The 19,044-nt window shown below is 47.7% G+C and overlaps 1 protein-coding gene across 9 annotated transcripts in view; it reads left to right on the top strand.

Moving 5' to 3' along the window:
* Nucleotides 1-19,044, top strand: part of B3GALNT2 (beta-1,3-N-acetylgalactosaminyltransferase 2) — a 345,788-nt gene that overhangs the window by 284,103 nt on the left and 42,641 nt on the right. For 8 of the 9 annotated variants that reach the window (XM_033936244.1, XM_033936247.1, XM_033936246.1 and 5 more), the window contains one exon: nucleotides 17,330-17,386. The exons of the other annotated variant lie outside the window; for it this stretch is intronic. In XM_033936244.1, coding sequence (XP_033792135.1) covers nucleotides 17,330-17,386 — 57 coding nt within the window. The remainder of the gene's footprint in view (nucleotides 1-17,329; nucleotides 17,387-19,044) is intronic. 9 annotated transcript variants of the gene reach the window in all.

Below are 19,044 nucleotides of genomic sequence, written 5' to 3'. Positions count from 1 at the left end.
TTCCATTCCTTAAACAATGTTTTCTTGTCTCTGATCGCTTCCGTCACCTCTACAGTGAGCCACACCGGTTCTTTGTTCTTTTTCCTCTTGGATCCCTTAATACGCGGTATATATAGATTTTGCACCTCGGTGACTGTGTCCTTAAAAAGGGACCAAGCTTACTCTAGTGTTTTTACACTGCTTATCCTCTTTTTAATCTTCCCTACCATGAGTCTCATCCCTTCGTAAGTCCCTTTTCTGAAATTCAGTGCCATGGTTGTCGTTCTGGACCAATGTTTCTTCCCTGCATCCAGATCGAAGCGGATCATATTGTGATTGCTGTTTCCCAGCATCTCTTCTACTTCTACATCTTGTGCTGGTCCTCGCAGACCATTTAGAATTAAGTCCAGAATTGCATTTCATCTAGTATTTTCTTTGACAAGTTGTTCCAGGAAGCAATCGCCTACAGCATCAACTTGGTCTCCCTAACGCAGCAGAAGGTGCCTAGGTTACAGTCTATTCCCGGATAGCTGAAGTCACCAATGATAACTGCGTTGCCTCCCTTGCAGTTGCATTTAATCTCGTCCGTCATTTTGCCATCAATTTCTTCGGACTGCCCTGGGGTTCGGTAGTAGATGCCGATTTTCGTTTACAGGCCATTTGTTCTCAGAATTTTGACCCATAGAGACTCTAACTTATCCGTCAGTTGTGGCGTGTTCTTTCCAGTAGATTCAATTTCCTCTTTGATGTTTATGGCAATGCCCCCACCTTTTTGAGCCACTCTGTCTCTGTGGTATAGTTTGTATCCCGGTAGCACAGTGTCCCAGATGTTTTCCTCAGTCCACTATGTTTCCGTGATGCCTTTGATGTCAACGTTATCTTTTTGTGCCATAGCTTCTAATTCACCCATCTTATTCCTAAGGCTCCTTGCGTTCGTGTACATACGCTTGAATTTGTGGCCTGTTCCTTTCTTGCATTTCCTTCCCTCTTGTGTCCTTTTCGATCTGTCTTGCCTGTGATCCGGTGAGTCTTTCCCTCTATCTTCTCGCACGGTATCCTCCGGTTCCCGAAGCATCGACTCTCTTGTCGGCTTTCTACTGCTTCCTAGTTTAAAACCTTCTCAACTTCTCTCTTGATGTTGCTTACAAGTAGCCTCATTCCGTTTCTGCTGAGGTGGAGTCTGTCCTTCCTGTATAGCTTGCTCTTCCCCCAGAACGTCGTCCAGTTGCGCACGAAGTAGAATCCTTCTTCCTCACACCAGCGCCGCATCTAGGCGTTGACTGCTTGCAGCTCCATCTGCCTCTTCTTATCAGCCCTGGGTACCGACAGGATCTCCGAGAATGCTATCCTCTGCGTTCTGGTCTTCAGCTTCCTTCCTAGCATCTGGAACTGGTCCTTCAGTACTTCCCTGTTGTAGTTCCTGTTGCTCACATTCGTCCCCACATGGATCACCACCGCCATATTTTCTTCTTCCACACTGTCGATGATTCTGTTGATGCAGCTCACTATTTCTTCTACCTTGGCTCCCGGTAGGCAGTCCACCAGCTGATTCAGTCTTCCTCCCGCTATGTGGCTGTCGACTTGTCTGATGATGGACAACGATTGCTCTCCTCTCTATCTTCTCTTGATTCTCCATCTGCAGGTCCATGTCCCTGGTGTATGTCCATCTCTTCAGCCACAGGTCCGTGTCCTTCGTTCTCACTGCTGTGTCACCCATTTCTTCGTAGTGGTTGTCTGTCGGGTGGTCCACACTCTCTGTAGGTGTATTTCGGCAGTTCCACTGTTGCTGGTGATTTTCCACGGCCTCCCTGTATGCCTCCTCTATGAACTTCTGCAGCTCTCGGGCTTCTTTCTCGATGGTGTCCTCTGTCTTGTTCTCTACTTCCTTTGTCTTAATATTCTCTGTATCCTTCCTCCACTGCTTGAAGTGCCTCCAGTTCCAGTATTCTACCCTCCAAGAGTCTGTCTTGTTTCTTCAGGCTCTCCAGTTTTCTGCATCAAGCGCATAAGTAAGACCACCTCCCAGAGGCGGTGCAGAAAACTGGGTAGCTCAACATCTTGCTTCTGTCTGCTGCTTTCATTGCTGCCTGCATGCCGGTCTGCTGTGGATGTCTTCTGTGTCTGCTGTGGTTGTCCTTTGCGCCTGCTGTGTCCTCTGTGTCTGCCTGGCTGTGTGTCCTCAGCGCCTGCTCTATCCTCTGTGTCTGCCTGGCTTTGTGTCCTCTGCACCTGCTGTGTCTTCCTTCTGCTGTCCTTTAGCGGTGTGTGATTGTGTGTTCTCTGTACCTGCTGCGTCTGCCTGTTGTATCCTCTGTGTCTGCCTGGTTGTGTGTCCTCTGTGCCTGCTGTGGTCTCCTTCTGCTCTCCTTTAGCGGTGTGTGGTTGTGTGTCCTGTGTACCTGCTGTGTCTGCCTGGTTGTGTGTCCTCTACGCCTGCTGTGTCCTCTGTGCCTGCCTGGCTGTGGCTATCCTCTGCACCTGCTGCGTCCTTTGTGTCTGCCTGTTTGTGTGTCCTCTGTACCTCATGTGGTCTCCTTCTGCTCTCCTTTAGCGGTGGCTTGTCCCTTCTCAAGGCCCTTCACAAAGGCGCTCTTGCTAAGGCGAGCGCCTTTAACGCTTGCATGTGACGCGCGCTGAACGGCTGAGCGCTGTTGGCCCCTCCCCTTTTAAGGGGGAGCTTCGGTGGTCGACATTAGGGGTGGGCAGAGCTAACTCTCGCCGATTCCCCTCTTCACCTCCTGCCTCTACTTCTCTCTCCTGCTCTTTTTCTCCCCTTTGGCTTCTCTCTCCCTCTACCTCTCTCTCCAACTGCTTCTTATTCTCCTGTTCGCCTGACCTAGGCCTTCCACCTTCCTAAGCCCTCTACATCAGGCTTCTAAAAAAACCAGGGCTGCAAGGAAACCAGTATTTCAGAATCTGCATAACCAGTGGATCTTTCTCATGCCTGTTTTGAGCTCTTAAGGAGTGAATTTGGACAAGCCTGCTCTTGATATGATTTTCTAAACCATTTAACTAGGTTTTTATGATTTTGCACTGTGTCAAAGGGTAGAGTGAATTGTAATACATTTCTTTGTTAGCCAATTTAGGTTTAAATAAGAGGGTTGGATATCAAGCTGCTAAATTGAATTGCATTGTTGTTTTTGTGAAAGGAGCACACTTATACTAATTTTAGCCTTCTACAGCAAGTGCATAATCAGATCGAAAAGCATTCATGGAAGAACTGGGATATAATGAAAGATTAGGTTACTCACCTCTGTTAATCTTCCTTCTTTTAAATAGCCTCTGGAAGCTTCACCTAAGGGTTCTGCATCTATTCTAGCCTTGGCTGCAGAATTTACAAATAAATCCATCCCCCTCTCTGAGGTCATCTCTCTGGACACTCCCCTTTAAGCTCAGGAGGATCTAGTACAAACAGGAAACACAAGAAAAGAGAGAGGGGGAGTTTGGGGACTCCCTGCTACAAGTCAATTCTGCTCATGATTACCAAATACATAATTAACGAACACCAAAAAAGGCCAAATGTAGCTTAACAAGAAATTTGAACATTTATATACTGCAAAACTGAGTAACTTTCCGCTAAAGGAGACACAGCCTGAAGATCAGAAGGGGCACCTCTAACCCCTTAACCTTTCATAAAAGGACACTCATGGAATACTTAGTGAGGCGTGTCAAAGAGAGAAATCTAGCTTATCAGTTACTGGCAGGCGACCTGCAAATTGGACATAATAGATGGGCGGGTGTGAAGCTTCCAGAGGCTATTTATAAGAAGGAAGATTAACAGAGGTGAGTAACCTAATCTTTCATTCTTGTACAATAACCTCTGGAAGCTTCACTTTAGGGACATATCAAAGCAGTCCCAACACATCAGGGGGGCCTAATGCACCTGCCGCCAGGACTGAAGCCCCAAAAGCTACTTCATGCTTGGCCACCACATCAAGTCGGTAAAACTTGGTAAAGGTATGAAGAGAGGCCCAAGTGGCCACCCTACAAATCTTATCAGGCAAGACCGCACAGGATTCAACCTACTAGGAAGAAATTCCTCTGGTAGAGTGAGCCTTCACCCCAAAGGGAGGCTTCTTCCCCGGTGACACATAAGCAGCAGAAATGGCAGCTCGGATCTATCAAGAGATGGGAGCCTTGGAAGCAGGCCAACCTCGACGTGCGGGGCCCGCCAAAAGAAACAGATGGTATGAAAGATGAAAGTCATTTGTGACCTCCAGGTATCTCAAAAGGAGATGCCGCACATCCAGAGACTGCAAAACATGGTCCTTGGACTTAAAGCCCAACTGAACAAAGGCGGGAAGTTGAACTTCCTGGTTGATTTGGAAAGCGGAAACCACTTTCGGAAGAAAAGAATTAACTGTTCTCAAAATGACCACAGACTCCATGATGTGTAGAAAAGGATCTCTGCACGACAGCCTGAAGCAGAAGTGACTGCAATGAGGAAAATGGTCTTGGTAAGATCTTTCCGAGAAATCCCATCCAGGGGTTCATAGGATGGACAAGCCAGCGACATCCAGGGGTTCACAGGCTGGACAAGCCAGCGAGTGGAGAACCAGATTCAGATTCCATGTAGGACAAGACAGTCTCAAGGGAGGCCTCAGCAAGAAGCGAACAACGTCCAGACGAGACGCTAGAGAACCCCCGAGAGAAGGGGGACCCAAACACGATAGTTCCGCAATCTGGAAATGGAGAGAAGAAACTACCAAACCTTTCCTGAGGCCAGCCTGTGCCAGCCAGCCAGAACATGTGCTACCAATGGGGCGAAAGGGTCCAAATGAACCCCTGCACACCAGTCCCCTTGCTTCGCCGGGACATAGAGGGTAGGAAGGGAGGGGGTGTAGCATTATATACTAAAGATGACATTAAGGTCACGAGAATCTCAGATGTCCAGTATACTGGGGAATCCCTTTGGGTTAATTTGGCCAGAGGAAAGGACAAATGCTTGTATCTTGGCGTAATTTACAGACCCCCAAGACAACAGGATGACCTGGATATGGAAATAATCGAAGATATAGAAAATATCACCTTGCGTGGGGACACAGTATTGCTAGGTGACTTCAACATGCCTGATGTGGATTGGGTTACACTTACCTCTGCTTCCGGCAGCAGCAGGAGGCTATTAAACTCTATGAAAGGAACAAGCCTCAGGCAACTGGTGTTGGAACCGACAAGGGATCAGGCAATACTGGACCTGATACTTACCAATGGAGAAAGTGTCGCAGAGGTCTCGGTGGGCGACACATTGGCCTCCAGTGACCACAACATGGTATGGTTCAATATCAGGAAAGGTTTCACTAAATTTACTACACTAACCAAAGTCCTCAAATTCAAGGACACAAATTTCAAAGAAATGGGAGACTTCGTTCACCAGGTGCTACAAAGCCAAGAAGAAACCGATAACGTGGAAGACATGTGGTCGACTTTGAAAGCAACCATACAAGAAGCAACAAACCGCTATGTAAAATCAGTAAGTAAACGGCGAAGGAACAATAAGCCACAGTGGTTTACTGCGGAGATCTCAGACCTGATCAAGGAGAAGAAAAAAGCATTCATCTCTTACAAACAATCAGGGAAGCAGGACTCTAGAGCAGACTACCTGGCCAAATCAAAAGCCGTCAAAACAGCAGTCAGGGAGGCTAAATTCCTCATGGAGGAGTCTCTAGCAAAGAACATCCAGAAGGGAGATAAATCCTTCTTCAGGTATATCAGTGATAGAAGAAAAAACTCAGGCAGGATTGTACGTCTTAGGAAACCAGATGGAGACTATGTGGAAAAGGATTCGGAAAAAGCCCAACTATTAAATGAATACTTCTGCTCAGTCTTCACCCGAGAAGCGCCAGGGCTCGGCCCTCAGCTACAGACAAGGGTTGGCTCAGTTGACCCGTTTAGTAACTTTGAGTTTACGCCCAGCAGTGTCTACGGTGAGCTGTCAAAGCTCAAGGTTAACAAAGCAATGGGGCCGGACAACCTGCACCCCAGGGTGCTTAGGGAGCTGAGTGATGTCTTGGCGGAGCCACTGTCCGCGCTCTTCAACCTCTCCCTTAGTACAGGCAGCGTCCCGTTGGACTGGAGGACGGCTAACGTCATTCCAATCCACAAGAAAGGCTCAAAGATGGAGACAGCAAACTACAGACCAGTGAGTCTAACATCGAAAGTGAGCAAACTAATGGAAACTCTAATCAAACACCAATTAGATAAGATCCTGGATGAGGAGGAGAATCTACGGGATCCCCGACAACATGGATTTACTAAGGGGAGATCCTGCCAATCCAACCTGATCAGCTTCTTTGACTGGGTAACGGGGAAGCTGGATATTGGGGAGTCCCTGGACATCGTGTACCTGGACTTTAGCAAAGCATTCGATAGCGTACCACACCGCAGGTTACTGAGCAAGATGAGTTCTATAGGATTAGGTAACACATTGACGAAATGGGTTTGGAGCTGGCTTGGAGGTAGGCTCCAAAGGGTGGTGGTGAACGGCACCCCCTCCGAAATGACGGAGGTGATTAGTGGAGTACCACAGGGCTCAGTCTTGGGCCCAATCCTATTCAACATCTTTATAAGAGACTTGGCAGAAGGGTTTCGAGGTAAAATAACATTATTCGCCGATGACGCCAAACTGAGTAATGTAGTGGGCAAATGCACAACAGACGAAGATTCAGTGCCCGACAACATGATGCACGACCTACTCCTACTGGAGCGATGGTCTAAGACATTGCAACTCAACTTCAATGCCAAAAAATGCAAAGTTATGCACCTGGGCAGCCAGAATCCATGCAAGTCTTATACCCTTAATGGCGAGATCCTAGCAAAAACGGTAGCAGAACGAGACTGGGGGTAATCGTCAGTGAGGACATGAAGTCTGCCAATCAAGTGGAGCAGGCTTCGTCCAAGGCAAGACAAATCATGGGCTGCATACGAAGGGGTTTCGTCAGTCGTAAGGCGGAAGTCATTATGCCATTGTATAGATCCATGGTGAGGCCCCACCTGGAATACTGTGTGCAATTCTGGAGGCCGCATTATCGCAAGGATGTGCTGAGACTGGAGTCGGTGCAAAGAATGGCCACCCGGATGGTCTCGGGACTCAAGGATCTACCATACGAAAAACGGCTTGACAAATTACAGCTATACTCGCTCGAGGAGCGCAGAGAGAGGGGGGACATGATCGAGACGTTCAAGTATCTTACGGGCCGCATCGAGGCGGAGGAAGATATCTTCTTTTTCAAGGGTCCCACGACAACAAGAGGGCATCCGTTGAAAATCAGGGGCGGGAAACTACGAGGTGACACCAGGAAATTCTTTTTCACTGAAAGAGTGGTTGATCGCTGGAATAGTCTTCCACTACAGGTGATTGAGGCCAGCAGCGTGCCTGATTTTAAGGCCAAATGGGATCGGCACATGGGATCTATTCACAGGGCAAAGGTAGGGGAGGGACATTAAGGTGGGCAGACTAGATGGGCCGTAGGCCCTTATCTGCCGTCTATTTCTATGTTTCTATGTTTCTATGTCCTGAAAGCACCTCCAGATTTTTGCATAGGCCGACACCGTTGACTTCCTCTTGCTTTGAAGAAGCATGGTGATGACCGCAGAAGAGAAGCCCCTTGCCTTCAAGGCCATGTGTTCAAGCGCCAGGCCGTAAGACCAAAGTGGTCTGGATCTAGAAGTGCTATCGGGCCCTGCTTGAGCAATCTCCGTTGGCAAGGAAGATGCAGACCCTTTTCTGAGCTCAACTGCACCAGGTCTGCGTACCAAGGTCATCTGGGCCAGTCCGGGGCCACTAGGATTATCAGACCTTTGTGAGATGCCACCCGGCGCAGAATATGCCCTATCATAGGCCATGGGATAAAGACATACAGAAGTTCTCCTTCGGGCCACGATTGAACCAGAACGTTGAGCCCTTCACTGCCAACCTCCCGTCAGCAGCTGAAGAACCTGTCCACCTTCTGGTTCCCCGAGGATGCCATCAGATCGAAGGTGGGACGACCCCACCAGCAAACTACAGCTTTGAACGCTAGCCTGGACAGGGACCATGCTCCCGGGTCCAGAATCTGACAACTTAGGAAGTGTGCCTGCACATTGTCCACTCCAGCCACATGAGCTACGGACAAGGCCATCAGATGCTTCTCCGCCCAGGCAAAGAGCATCCAAGCCTCCAGGCTCAGCAGGGGACTCCTCGTGCCTCCCTGACCATTGACATCGTCAACAGCGGTCACAATGTCCAAGAATACACGGACGGCCTTTCGGTGGAGAAACTCTCAAAATTTCAGCAGCACCTGAAGGATCATGCGCAGCTCCAGCCACCCTGGACCGGCTCTTGCGGGCACACACCCGCAAACTGCTCCCCAAGCAGATAGACTTACATCCATTGTCAGGGACACCCAGTCCAAGACTCGCAGAGGGAGGCCTCTATTCAGAGTAACCAGGTTCAGCCACCACAGCATTCTGTTACACACCACCACCACAAACCAAGGCAACTTCACTCCCAGTGCATCCTGCTGAGGATTCCACCAAGTCAGAAGGGACAATTGGAGAGGAAGGAGGCAAGCTCTTGCCCACGGAATCACATCTATGCTTGCCACCATGAGACCCAAGACCTACAGATATTACCAGGCTGTCGGGGCTGAATCCATCAACATGTCCCGAATGGCACTCTGAAGCTTGAGCTTCCTGGATTCTGGCAGGAACACCCGGTTCCTGCCTGTGTGGAAGATGACTTCTTGAGATTGATCACCCAGCCGAGACTTTCCAGTAATTGCACCACCTGGAGAACCGCCTTGCGGCATTCCATTAGCGAAGAAGCTCTGATCAGTCAATCGTCAAGGTACGGATGAACTAGCATGGAGCGCAGATGGGTAGCTACCACCACCATGACTTTGAAGAATCTGGGTGCTGACGCCAGCCCAAAAGGGCAGCACCGCAAACTGGTAGTGCCACCCTAGAAAGTGAAATCTCAGGAATCTTCTGTGGTCCGGAAAAATCGGGATGTGGAGGTACACTTCTGTGAGATCCAAGGAAGCCAAAAATTCCCCTGGCGCCACTGCTGCCACAATGGAACACACCTGAAATCTTTGGAGTCTTTCTTTGGCACGATGAAGTATATTGAGTATCTCCTGGAGCCCAAGTCTCTGCTTGGAACGGGCTCTATGGCCACCAGATCCAGCAACAGCACCATGGCTCGCACCTTGCTGGCTTTGTCCGGGTTTCCTACAGGAGAAAACAGGAAGAAGTCCGGCGAAGAACTGACAAATTGCAGTCGAAGGCCCTCCCTGAGCACCTCGAGAACCCACTGGTCTGAAGTTATCTTCTGCTATTCCAGAAGGAAAGCTGCCCCTGATCCCAGGAAGAATCGCTAAAGACCTGGCGTCATAATTTTCTCTTAGGAGGGGCAGAAGGATGGGAGGTGGAAGACTGATGGCACGCTGCACCTCCAAACCAAGGTCTGGAGGGAGCTCCATAACACTTCCATCGCCGAAGGCCCAGCGAACTGTGAAGTGCGCCAGTAGGGACAAAAATTTGGCCGTCCCATACACTGGCCAAACAAGAGCAAACCTTTAAAAGGTAACCTGCTCAGCGTAGCCTTAGATGAGGAATCACCTGACCACTGGCGAATCCATAGCATTCGCCAGGCAGATACAGAATAAGCTCCCAGCTTAGCAATAACTTTCAAGATGTCATAGAGTGCATCTGCCACATAATTCACCCCAGAAACCAGGAAGTCGAGGTCACAAAGGACAACCTCCCCAGGATCCTGGCAGAGCTTGGTGTGCCCAGGCCACAAAGGAACTAGCCACCGCAGCTCGCACTCCCGCCACAGCAGAATAAAAAAGATGCTTGAGAACAAAATCCACTCTTCTGTCCTGAACATCCTTCAGGACAACCCCTCTGTTCGAGGGTAAAGAGGTAAACTTAGTGACCTGAGCCACAGCCGAATCCATCTTCGGCGGTACTAAGTGCTTGGTGAACTCTGATGCCATGGGATATAACTTTGCCATGGTCCTAGCACACTTCAGGGGACCATCCGGGGACTCCCAGACCTCCAAGAGCATTTCTGCCAAATCCGCATTGTCCGGAAATGCAGCTGATAGTGGGGGCTTAGAGCTCATGACTGAACATTCTGCCTGAACCGCTTGGTCTGAATCAAGTATCAGTGTTCGCAGCGACTCTGAAATAAGGTCGGGCAGGCGCACTACCTGGTTATCCCCCCAGGTCTTGGAACCCATTGTTATGGATATCCCCGAGATCTGCTATGTCTGCCGAGGAAACATACAGAAGCAATGGCAGGCACTGGCTGCCGGCTTTCTGGTGCCCCAGCAAAGGAACAAATTGACATGCTGGACTCCAAAGATGGAACAGACTGAGGGGGAGAAACAAGCATAGCCCTTTTTTCTCATAAAAGCCAGATACATCAGATTCACAAATTCCAGTGGAAAAAAGTTACCGGCGGCAAGAGCCACTCTGCGGGACTCAGATTTGGAATGCTTAGAAGATTTATGTGATTTCTCTCGGGAACTGCACTTGCAGTTTGCAGAAGCGCCCTCCATGCCCAAGTTAGGTGTCCCAGATGCTGCAATCGCGTCTCCGTTGGAATCGGAGGATGGTAGAGACTTACAAGATCATGAAGGGCATAGAGAAGGTGGAAAGTGACAGATTCTTTAGCCTATTGGGAACTACAAGAACAAGGGGGCACTCGGAGAAATTGAAAGGGGACAGGTTTAGAACCAATGCTAGGAAATTCTTCTTCACTCAGAGGGTGGTAGACACCTGGAATGCGCTTCCGGAGGATGTGATAGGACAGAGTACACTAAGGGGATTCAAAGAGGGATTGGACAAGTTCCTGAAGGATATGGGGATTGAGGGATATAGATAGAGGTAGAGATAGGATTATGGAAGAGTATAGGTAGAAGAAAAATGGGGATTGAAAAGTTTTAGACAAAGGATCACTTACAGGTCATGGACCTGTTGGGCCGCTGCGGAAGCGGACTGCAGGGCGCGATGGACCCCTGGTCTGACCCAGCGGAGGCAACTTCTTATGTTCTTATGTAGAGCCTCTCCGGAGGGGGGTAGTGTGGGGCGCACTCACGGTTCACACCCCTCGTGGGCTGCGGTGCATGTGATACGTGGCATGCGAATCTGTCAGCCATCCGCTGCATTTACGGTATGAATCCATAAAGAGGCCATATGTGAAGTTCGGAGCAAAAACGAAGCTACGTCCAAAAAACACACTTTTTAAAACTTTAATGAAAATTCAAGATGGCCACCGCAGTTGCCGATTTTGCCCTAAACGGCCCAGGAAAAATGCAGGAAACCATGAATAACAGCGATTTTACAGGTGGGGGACCAGGGCATGTCCACCCAAAACCCTGACTTAAGCACCCCCCAAAATCACCAAACTCAGAGGAACACAGGCACATCAGAGACACATATGCTACAATGAATTTCAATGGCAACCAGCAATACACAGTGCAAGCAAGGGAGATCAGTACAAGAGCTGATAAAACTGATTTTCAGGTCTTCTGACCGCCTCACTTCCCCTGTCATCTCAAATCACGACCATCAGGACCCCTCAGGGGATTTAGGGAAGATATGCAGTCCAGTTCTGATCCCGGCATACCTCAACAGAGGCTCTGCAAAGAAGCTAGGAGACAGGAGAGGAGAAAAGCAGGAGAGGAACAGAGGAGAAAAGCAGGAGAGAATGGAAGCAGAAACAGAAGGCAGGAGAGAGCAAGGGCAGCAGCAAAAGTTAGCTCCGCCCATCCCCCAATGTCATCCACTGAAACTCCCCCTTAAAAGGGGAGGGGCCAATGGCGCTGAGCTAGAGGCTCTGCAAAGAAGCTAGGAGATAGAAGAGAGAAGCAGGAGAGGAACAGAGGAGAAAAGCAGGAGAGAAGGGAAGCAGGAACAGAAGACAGGAGAGAACAAGGGCAGCGGCGAGAGTTAGCTCTGCCCACCCCCAACATCATCCACTGGAGATTCCCCTTAAAAGGGGAGAAGCCAATGGCACTGAGCCGTTCAGCGCGTGTCGAAGGTGAGCGTTAAAGGCGATAGCCTTAGTGAAAGCGCCTTTGTGATGGGCCTTAAGGAGGGACAACTCACTGCAAAGAAGAGCAGAGGGCAACCACAACAGACACAGAGGACACACAAGCAAACAGAGCAGAGGGCAACTGCAGCAGACACAGAGGACACACAAGCAACAACCAAGCAGGGAGAAACTATTTCAGACAGCAGACTGGCAAGCGAACAGCAATGGAAGCAACAGACAGAAGCAGGATGTTGAGCTACCCAGTTTTCTGCATTGTTTTACCTCCCCTCTGGGAGGCGGTCTTATGTATGCACTTGATGCGAGGAACTGGAGGGCCTGAAGAAACAAGTTAGACTCCTGGAAGGCAGAATACTGGAACAAGAAGCACTTCGAGCAGTGGAGGAGGAGGACAGTGAGGCAGAAAACTTCAAGACAGAGGAAACCATTGAGGAAGAAGTCCGGGAGTTAGAGAAGTTCATCGAGGAGGTATACAGGGAAGCCGTGGAAAATCACAAGCAACAGTGGAACTGCCAAGATACACTCACGGTGAGTGAGGACCACCTGGAGGACAACCACATGGAAGAAATGGGTGACACAGCAGCGTCTCCTGGAAACAGTGGAGGGAACCCACAGGAAGATGAGTCCAGTGCAAGCCAACACCAGGTAGAGGGACGATGGAAATGTACAGAGGACACGGACCTACACTGGAGAGATGGACAAACACCAGGGATACAGATCTGCGACTGGAGAGACAAAAGAAGACAGAGAGGACAGCTATCGTCGTGGGGGACTCCATCATCAGATAAGTTGACAGCCACATAGTGGGAGGAAGACAGGATCGGTTGTGACCTGCCTACCAGAAGCCAAGATAGAAGACATAATGAGCCGCATCGACAGGATCATCGACAGCGTAGAAGAGGAAGATACGGCGGAGGTGATTCATGTGGGGACAAACAACGTGAGCAACAGGGACTACAGCAGAAAAGGACTGAAGGACTAGTTCCGGATGCTAGGAAGGAAGCTGAAGACCAGAACGCCGAGGCTAGTATTCTCTGAGATCATTCTCAGAGATTGTACCCAGGGCCAATAAGAAGAGGCAGATGGAGCAACAAGTAGTCAACGCATGGTTGAGGTGTTGGTGTGAGGAAGAAGGATTCCACTTCGTGCACAACTGGACGACATTCTGGGGAAAGAACAAACTATTCAAGAAGGATGGAGTCCACCTCAGCAGAGACAGAACAAGGCTACTTGCAAGCAACATCAAGAGAGAAATGAGAAGTTTTTAAACTAGGAAGAAGGAGAAAGCCGACAGTCGACAGAGAGAGAGAGTCGATGGTTCAGGAACCAGTATACCCAGAGGATACCGAGCAGAAAGATAGCGGGGAAGACTCACCGGATCATAGGCAAGACAGAAATCCTGACGGATCGAAAGGGACACAAGAGGGAAGGAAATGCAAGAAAGTAACAGGCCGCAAACTCGAGTGTATCTACATGAACACAAGGAGCCTAAGGAATAAGATGGGGGAATTAGAAGCTATGGCACAAAAAGATAACCTTGACATCATCAGCATCACAAAAACATGGAATGAGGAAAACGTCAGGGACACTGTGCTACTGGGATACAAGCTATACCCCTGAGACAGAGTAGATCAAAAAGGTGGGGCATTGCCCTATACATCAAAGAGGAATTGAATCTACCAAAGAGAACACACTGGAAACGAAGAATAAGTTAGTCCCTATGGGTCAAAATTCTGGGAACAAATGGAACAGAAATGAAGATCGACATCTACTACCGACCCCCAGGGCAATCCGAAGAAATTGATGGAGAAATGACAGATAAGATTAAACACAACTGCAAGGGAGGAAACGCAGTTATCATGGGTGACTTCAATTATCCGGGGATAGACTGGAACCTAGGCACCTCCGGCTGCAGTAGGAAGACCAGGTTCGTGGATGCTGTAGGCAATTGCTTCCTGGAACAACTTGTCAAGGAAAATATGAGAGGAAATGCAATTCTGGACTTAATTCTAAATGGACTACGAGGACCGACGCAAGGTGTAAAAGTAGAAGGAACGCTGGAAACTAGTGATCACAATATGATCCATTCAACCTGGACACGGAGGCAAAGCATCGATCCAGAACGACGGCCACGGCACTGAACTTCTGAAAAGAGAATTACGAAGGGATGAGATTCATGGTGGGGAAGAAGATTAAGAAGAAGATAAGCACTGTAAAAACATTGGAACAGGCATGATCCCTTTTTTAAGGATACAGTCACCGAGGCGCAAAAGCTATATATACCGTATATCAACAAGGAATCCAAGAGGAAAATGAACAAAGAACCAGTGTGGCTAAATGTAGCGTTGAAGGAAGCGATGAGAGTCAAGAAGACTTCGTCTAAGGAATGAAAAAAGTCAAAAATGGACAAAAATTGGAAAAAGCACAAATAGCATCAAAGCAGGTGCCATAAGGTGGTAAGAGGGGCCAAAAGAGACTATGAGGAAAAAATAGCCAAAAATGCAAAAAACTTCAAGCCGTTCTTTCACTATATTAAGAGGAAACGACCTGCGAAGGAAGCGGTGGGGCCGTTGGATGACCATGGAATAAAGTGAATGCTAAAGGAGGACAAAGTCATCGCTGACAAACTGAACACATATTTTGCGTCTGTATTTACTGAAGAGGATATACACAACATACCGGAAGCTGACAGGTTATACGCAGGAAACAAAGATGGGAAACTGACAGGTTTTACGGTCAGTCTAGAAGAGGTATGCAGGCAGATTGATAGGCTTAAAAACTATAAATCCCTGGAACCGGATGGCATACATCCAAGGGTAGTCAAGAAACTAAAAGGGGCTATAGCTGAACTGCTTCAACTAATAGCCAATCTGTCGATCAAATCAGGAAGGATTCCGGAAAACTGGAAAATGGCGAATGTTACGCTGATCTTCAAGAAAGGTTCGAGGGGAAATCCGGGAAACTACAGACAGGTGAGTCTGACCTCGGTACGGGAAAGATGGTAGAGGTGCTGATAAAGGACCGCATCATTGATCACCTTGATGGATACAATCTGATGAGGACCAGCCAGCACAGCTTCAGCAAGGGAAGATCTTGCTTGACAAACTTGCTGCACTTCTCCGTGGGAGTAAACAGGTAGATAGACAAGGGCGACCCGGTTGACATTGTATATCTGGATTTTCAGAAGGCGTTTGACAAGGTCCCGCATGAATGAATACTTCAATAAATTGCGAGCCATGGAATCGAAGGTGAAATACCATGTGGATAAAAAACTGGTTGGCAGATAGGAAACAGAGAGTGGGGTAAATGGACAATACTCGGACTGGAAAAGCATCACCAGTGGAGTGCCGCAGGGTTCAGTGTTTGGACCCGTGCTCTTCAACATATTTATAAACAACCTGGAAATTGCGAGGTGATTAAATTTGCAGATGATACGAAACTATTCAGTGTAGAGAAGACGCAGAAGGATTGCGAAGACCTGCAACAGGACATAAACACACTTAAGAAATGGGCCGCGACATAGCATTGAGGTTTAACGTGTTTAAGTGTAAGGTGATGCATATTGGTACAAAAATCTTATATACGAATACAGGATGTCTGGTGCGGTTACGTTAAGAACATAATAATTGCCGCTGCTGGGTCAGACCAGTGGTCCATCATGCCCAGCAGTCCACTCACGCGGAAGCCATTAGGTCAAAGACCAGTGCCCTAACTTGAGTCTAGCCTTACCTGCGTATGTTCTGGTCCAGCAGGAACTTGCACTCTACCCTTTAGTGGACGAATCCGGGGTGAGATGACTCCCAATCTGGAGACCCAATCTGATCTGCAAGCTGTCTGGAGGGCTTACTGCAGGTTCTGCTAACAGGGTACCCCCAGAAGCAGACAATCTTTAAGGAAAAGTCTGCAATCTTCCGCCGAAGGATCACTCTCCCAGAGTGAATCCGCAGCACTTGGGCAATACCCACAGCACAGGACAAAATAAGAGACTAGAAATTGAGAAAAAAATCATCAGCAGAAGAAACTAGAAGGCTGCAGAAACAAACTGAGCTTAGAGTGGAGTGTCCAGAGAGATGACCTCGGAGAGGGAGATGGATTTATTTGTAAGTTCTGCAGCCAAAGCTGCAATAGTTACAGACCCCTAAGCTGAAGCTTCCAGAGGTTATTGTACAAGAATTGGTCTTTAGACAGGCAAAGAGGAAAATTACCGTATATACTTCAATATAAACCTGGATTTTTGGGCCCAAAAATGGGGGTCCCAGTTTATATTCGGGCTAGCTCCCATATCCCAGAATTCATGCAGGCCACCACCAGGCTCTGCACCCTGTCCCCCTCCCTGCCCTGACTTCGTACCTCCTCTGCCGACCCTTGTGGTCCAGAGGTGCAGCGGGCAGAAGCGAACTGTCCGCACTCCTGCCCCGTTAATCTGGTCGGTGGTGGCTGTCGTAAGATTGGATTTCTTGAGCCGCTGTGCGGCACAGAGCAGAAACGCACTTTGGTACTGCTGCTTGGCGCTGAATGGCTTCCTGACTGGTCCCTCAGATTCTCAGAGGAAAGAGTGCTGGGTGCAGTGCCTGGCAGAGGAGGGAGGGAAGGGAGCTGGGTGCAGTGCCTGACAGGTAGGGGGCTGGGTGTAGAGCCTGGCAGGGCACTTGAATATTAAGCTGCCCAACTTATATTCGAATCAACCATTTTTCCTTCTCTTTGGGGGGAAAATGGGGGTCTTCACTTAAATTCGAGTATATATGGTAGCTTGATCCTGAGCTATCCACAAAAGGTTAAAATAAAAAATTAGGTAAATTGAATTCTAAGGGTCTGATTCTTGAAAACATGTGTCCTGATGGCAGGCGGTGTTAAGCGTTTTACCGCTGTTTGGCAGCCAATTGGGACAGACTTAAAAAAAAAACCACAACTTAAAGGCAGGATGCTCACATTGTAGGCCTCTAGAGTGCGTCTATAGAGATGCTTAAGCACAAAAAAGGCGGGGCGTGGGCATGGCTTCACCCAGAAGTGGCCGTGGACGGGTTAAGCGTCACTACACATTATGTAGACGCGAGACAGATGCCTTAAATGTAAGCCTGCAAAATGCTGGCTTACATTTCAGGTGTTTTACCAGGATTGTAGACGCGATTCTCTTTTGGACACCGTCATGTGTGATTGACACACAATCGGAGGTCGCTTCTTAGGTGGCCGCCAATATCAGCACCAAAAGAGAATCGGGGTCTAATAATGATGATCTGTTAATCAAATGTATTGATGACTTTCCTTTTGACTTAAAATTATTAACTACATTCTATAAAAATATATTTATAGGGTGAAGATGTGAGTATGGGAATTTGGATGGCAGCTATTGGTCCAAAAAGATACCAGGTAAAGAAGTTGAATGTGCTGCACTAAAATTTAACTTTATACAATTGATCTTAGTTTTTCCCCCAGTATTTTGTAATTTTAAAAAACTTTTTAGTTCAGAGTGAATTACATCTGGGCTTCCTGGAGCCTTTTTCACCAATAAGCAAAAAGGACAGCTGCTCCAGGCCCCTTCATAAATTTAGGTCCAATTTCTCTCTAACTTCTTTCCTCTCCGTACGACCAGTGTCATTACAACTCCCCTCTCCTCAGTTCTCTAAATTTGCCTTCTTCAGTGGCCAGCAGAATGTCCTTCCAGTTATATCAGGAAAAACGATCTGTAACCTTTTGCTAAAATAGTCTGTAGTACCTGAAGATTAGAGGGTGGCCAATGCTATGCAGGGAAATTACAGACTGGTAAACCTGACTTCAGTGCCGGGCAAAATTTTGGAAGCAATTATAACAAATAAAATTGTGGATGTTGGGGAGGAGCTTACTAAGATGGCTGTTTGAAGAGCTCACAGAGACGCCATCAAGATTTCCTTTCCTTTTTACCGATGGTGAAGAGGAAATCAAAGATATGAGTTTTCCCAGGCAATTCTGCAGCTGTTTCCTTTTTTGAGCACAGTTCTGGTGCGCAGAAACTGGAGGGAGCTTCATCAGGAGGAAGCACGCTGGCAGAAGCATGCATGTCCTCCCTTGAAGGTGTCACTTTATCCCCGGAGGAGCGGGGATTTCCAGTTAATGCTCTGGATATGTTTAGATAAACCAAATCGACACAACCTCAGTCAATGGGGGCTATTTTGGAAGCCATACCTAAGCGAGGTGTTCCACCCATGCATTAACAACGCGGAGCCAGAGAGGAGCCTGTAGCTGTGTTGGAACAGAGTGAGTCAGCTGAATTGTTGGCTGAGGAATTGAACAACATGTGAAAGATTTTCCATTAACTGGAGGTTCAGGTACTCAGACGTCTGTAGAGGGTGCTGGAATGGAAGGTGTAATCTCAGGATTATAAATTTCCCTAAAGCATTTTCAGTTAATGCTCAGGATATGTTTAGAAGATATGTATTAGAGATTTTGAAGGTTCCAGAGGCCTCATATCCACCTCTCAAAAATTTATTATTTGCCTGAGAAAAAAAGAAATAGAGTCCTAACCATCAGATTTTGTTCGCAGATAGTTTGGACTTAACAAATTTCCTACAGAAATCAGATAGTGAGGCACCCTTTTGGTATAATTTGCTATTGATTCTGACAAAGAATGGTTCCTTAAACTGTTTTTTAAGCATAAAGGTATTCTGTTTATGAAACATAAAATAAGAATGTATTCAGATATATCTAGGTTAACCCAAAAGCGAAGAAAGCATTTTTTAAAATTAAGGCCTCAGGTACTGCAGTTGGGAGCTACTTTCATCCTGAGATACCCTTGTAAATGTGTAGCTATTCATTTTGAGATAAGATATGTTTTCTTTGAGCCTCAACAGTTATCTAAATTTATTGCTGGTAAACAACAAGTGGTACCTAGTACTCCATGAGAATTGACATTGTTATGCTCTAGGAATTTTTTCCAGAACTTCTTCAAACTCCATCTCTATTTTCCTCAAAATTATTACCAGTTTATATTATAGTTCTGCCTTTCTTTTAGCTCCTTCTCTCAAGATTGTAGACTAGTACTTACAATGTAG

The sequence above is a fragment of the Geotrypetes seraphini genome, chromosome 3 (assembly GCF_902459505.1).
Source record: "Geotrypetes seraphini chromosome 3, aGeoSer1.1, whole genome shotgun sequence".
Classification (NCBI taxonomy): domain Eukaryota; kingdom Metazoa; phylum Chordata; class Amphibia; order Gymnophiona; family Dermophiidae; genus Geotrypetes; species Geotrypetes seraphini.
The sequence above is the reverse complement of the archived record's forward strand: the minus strand, read 5'-3'. Positions and strand labels throughout refer to the sequence as shown.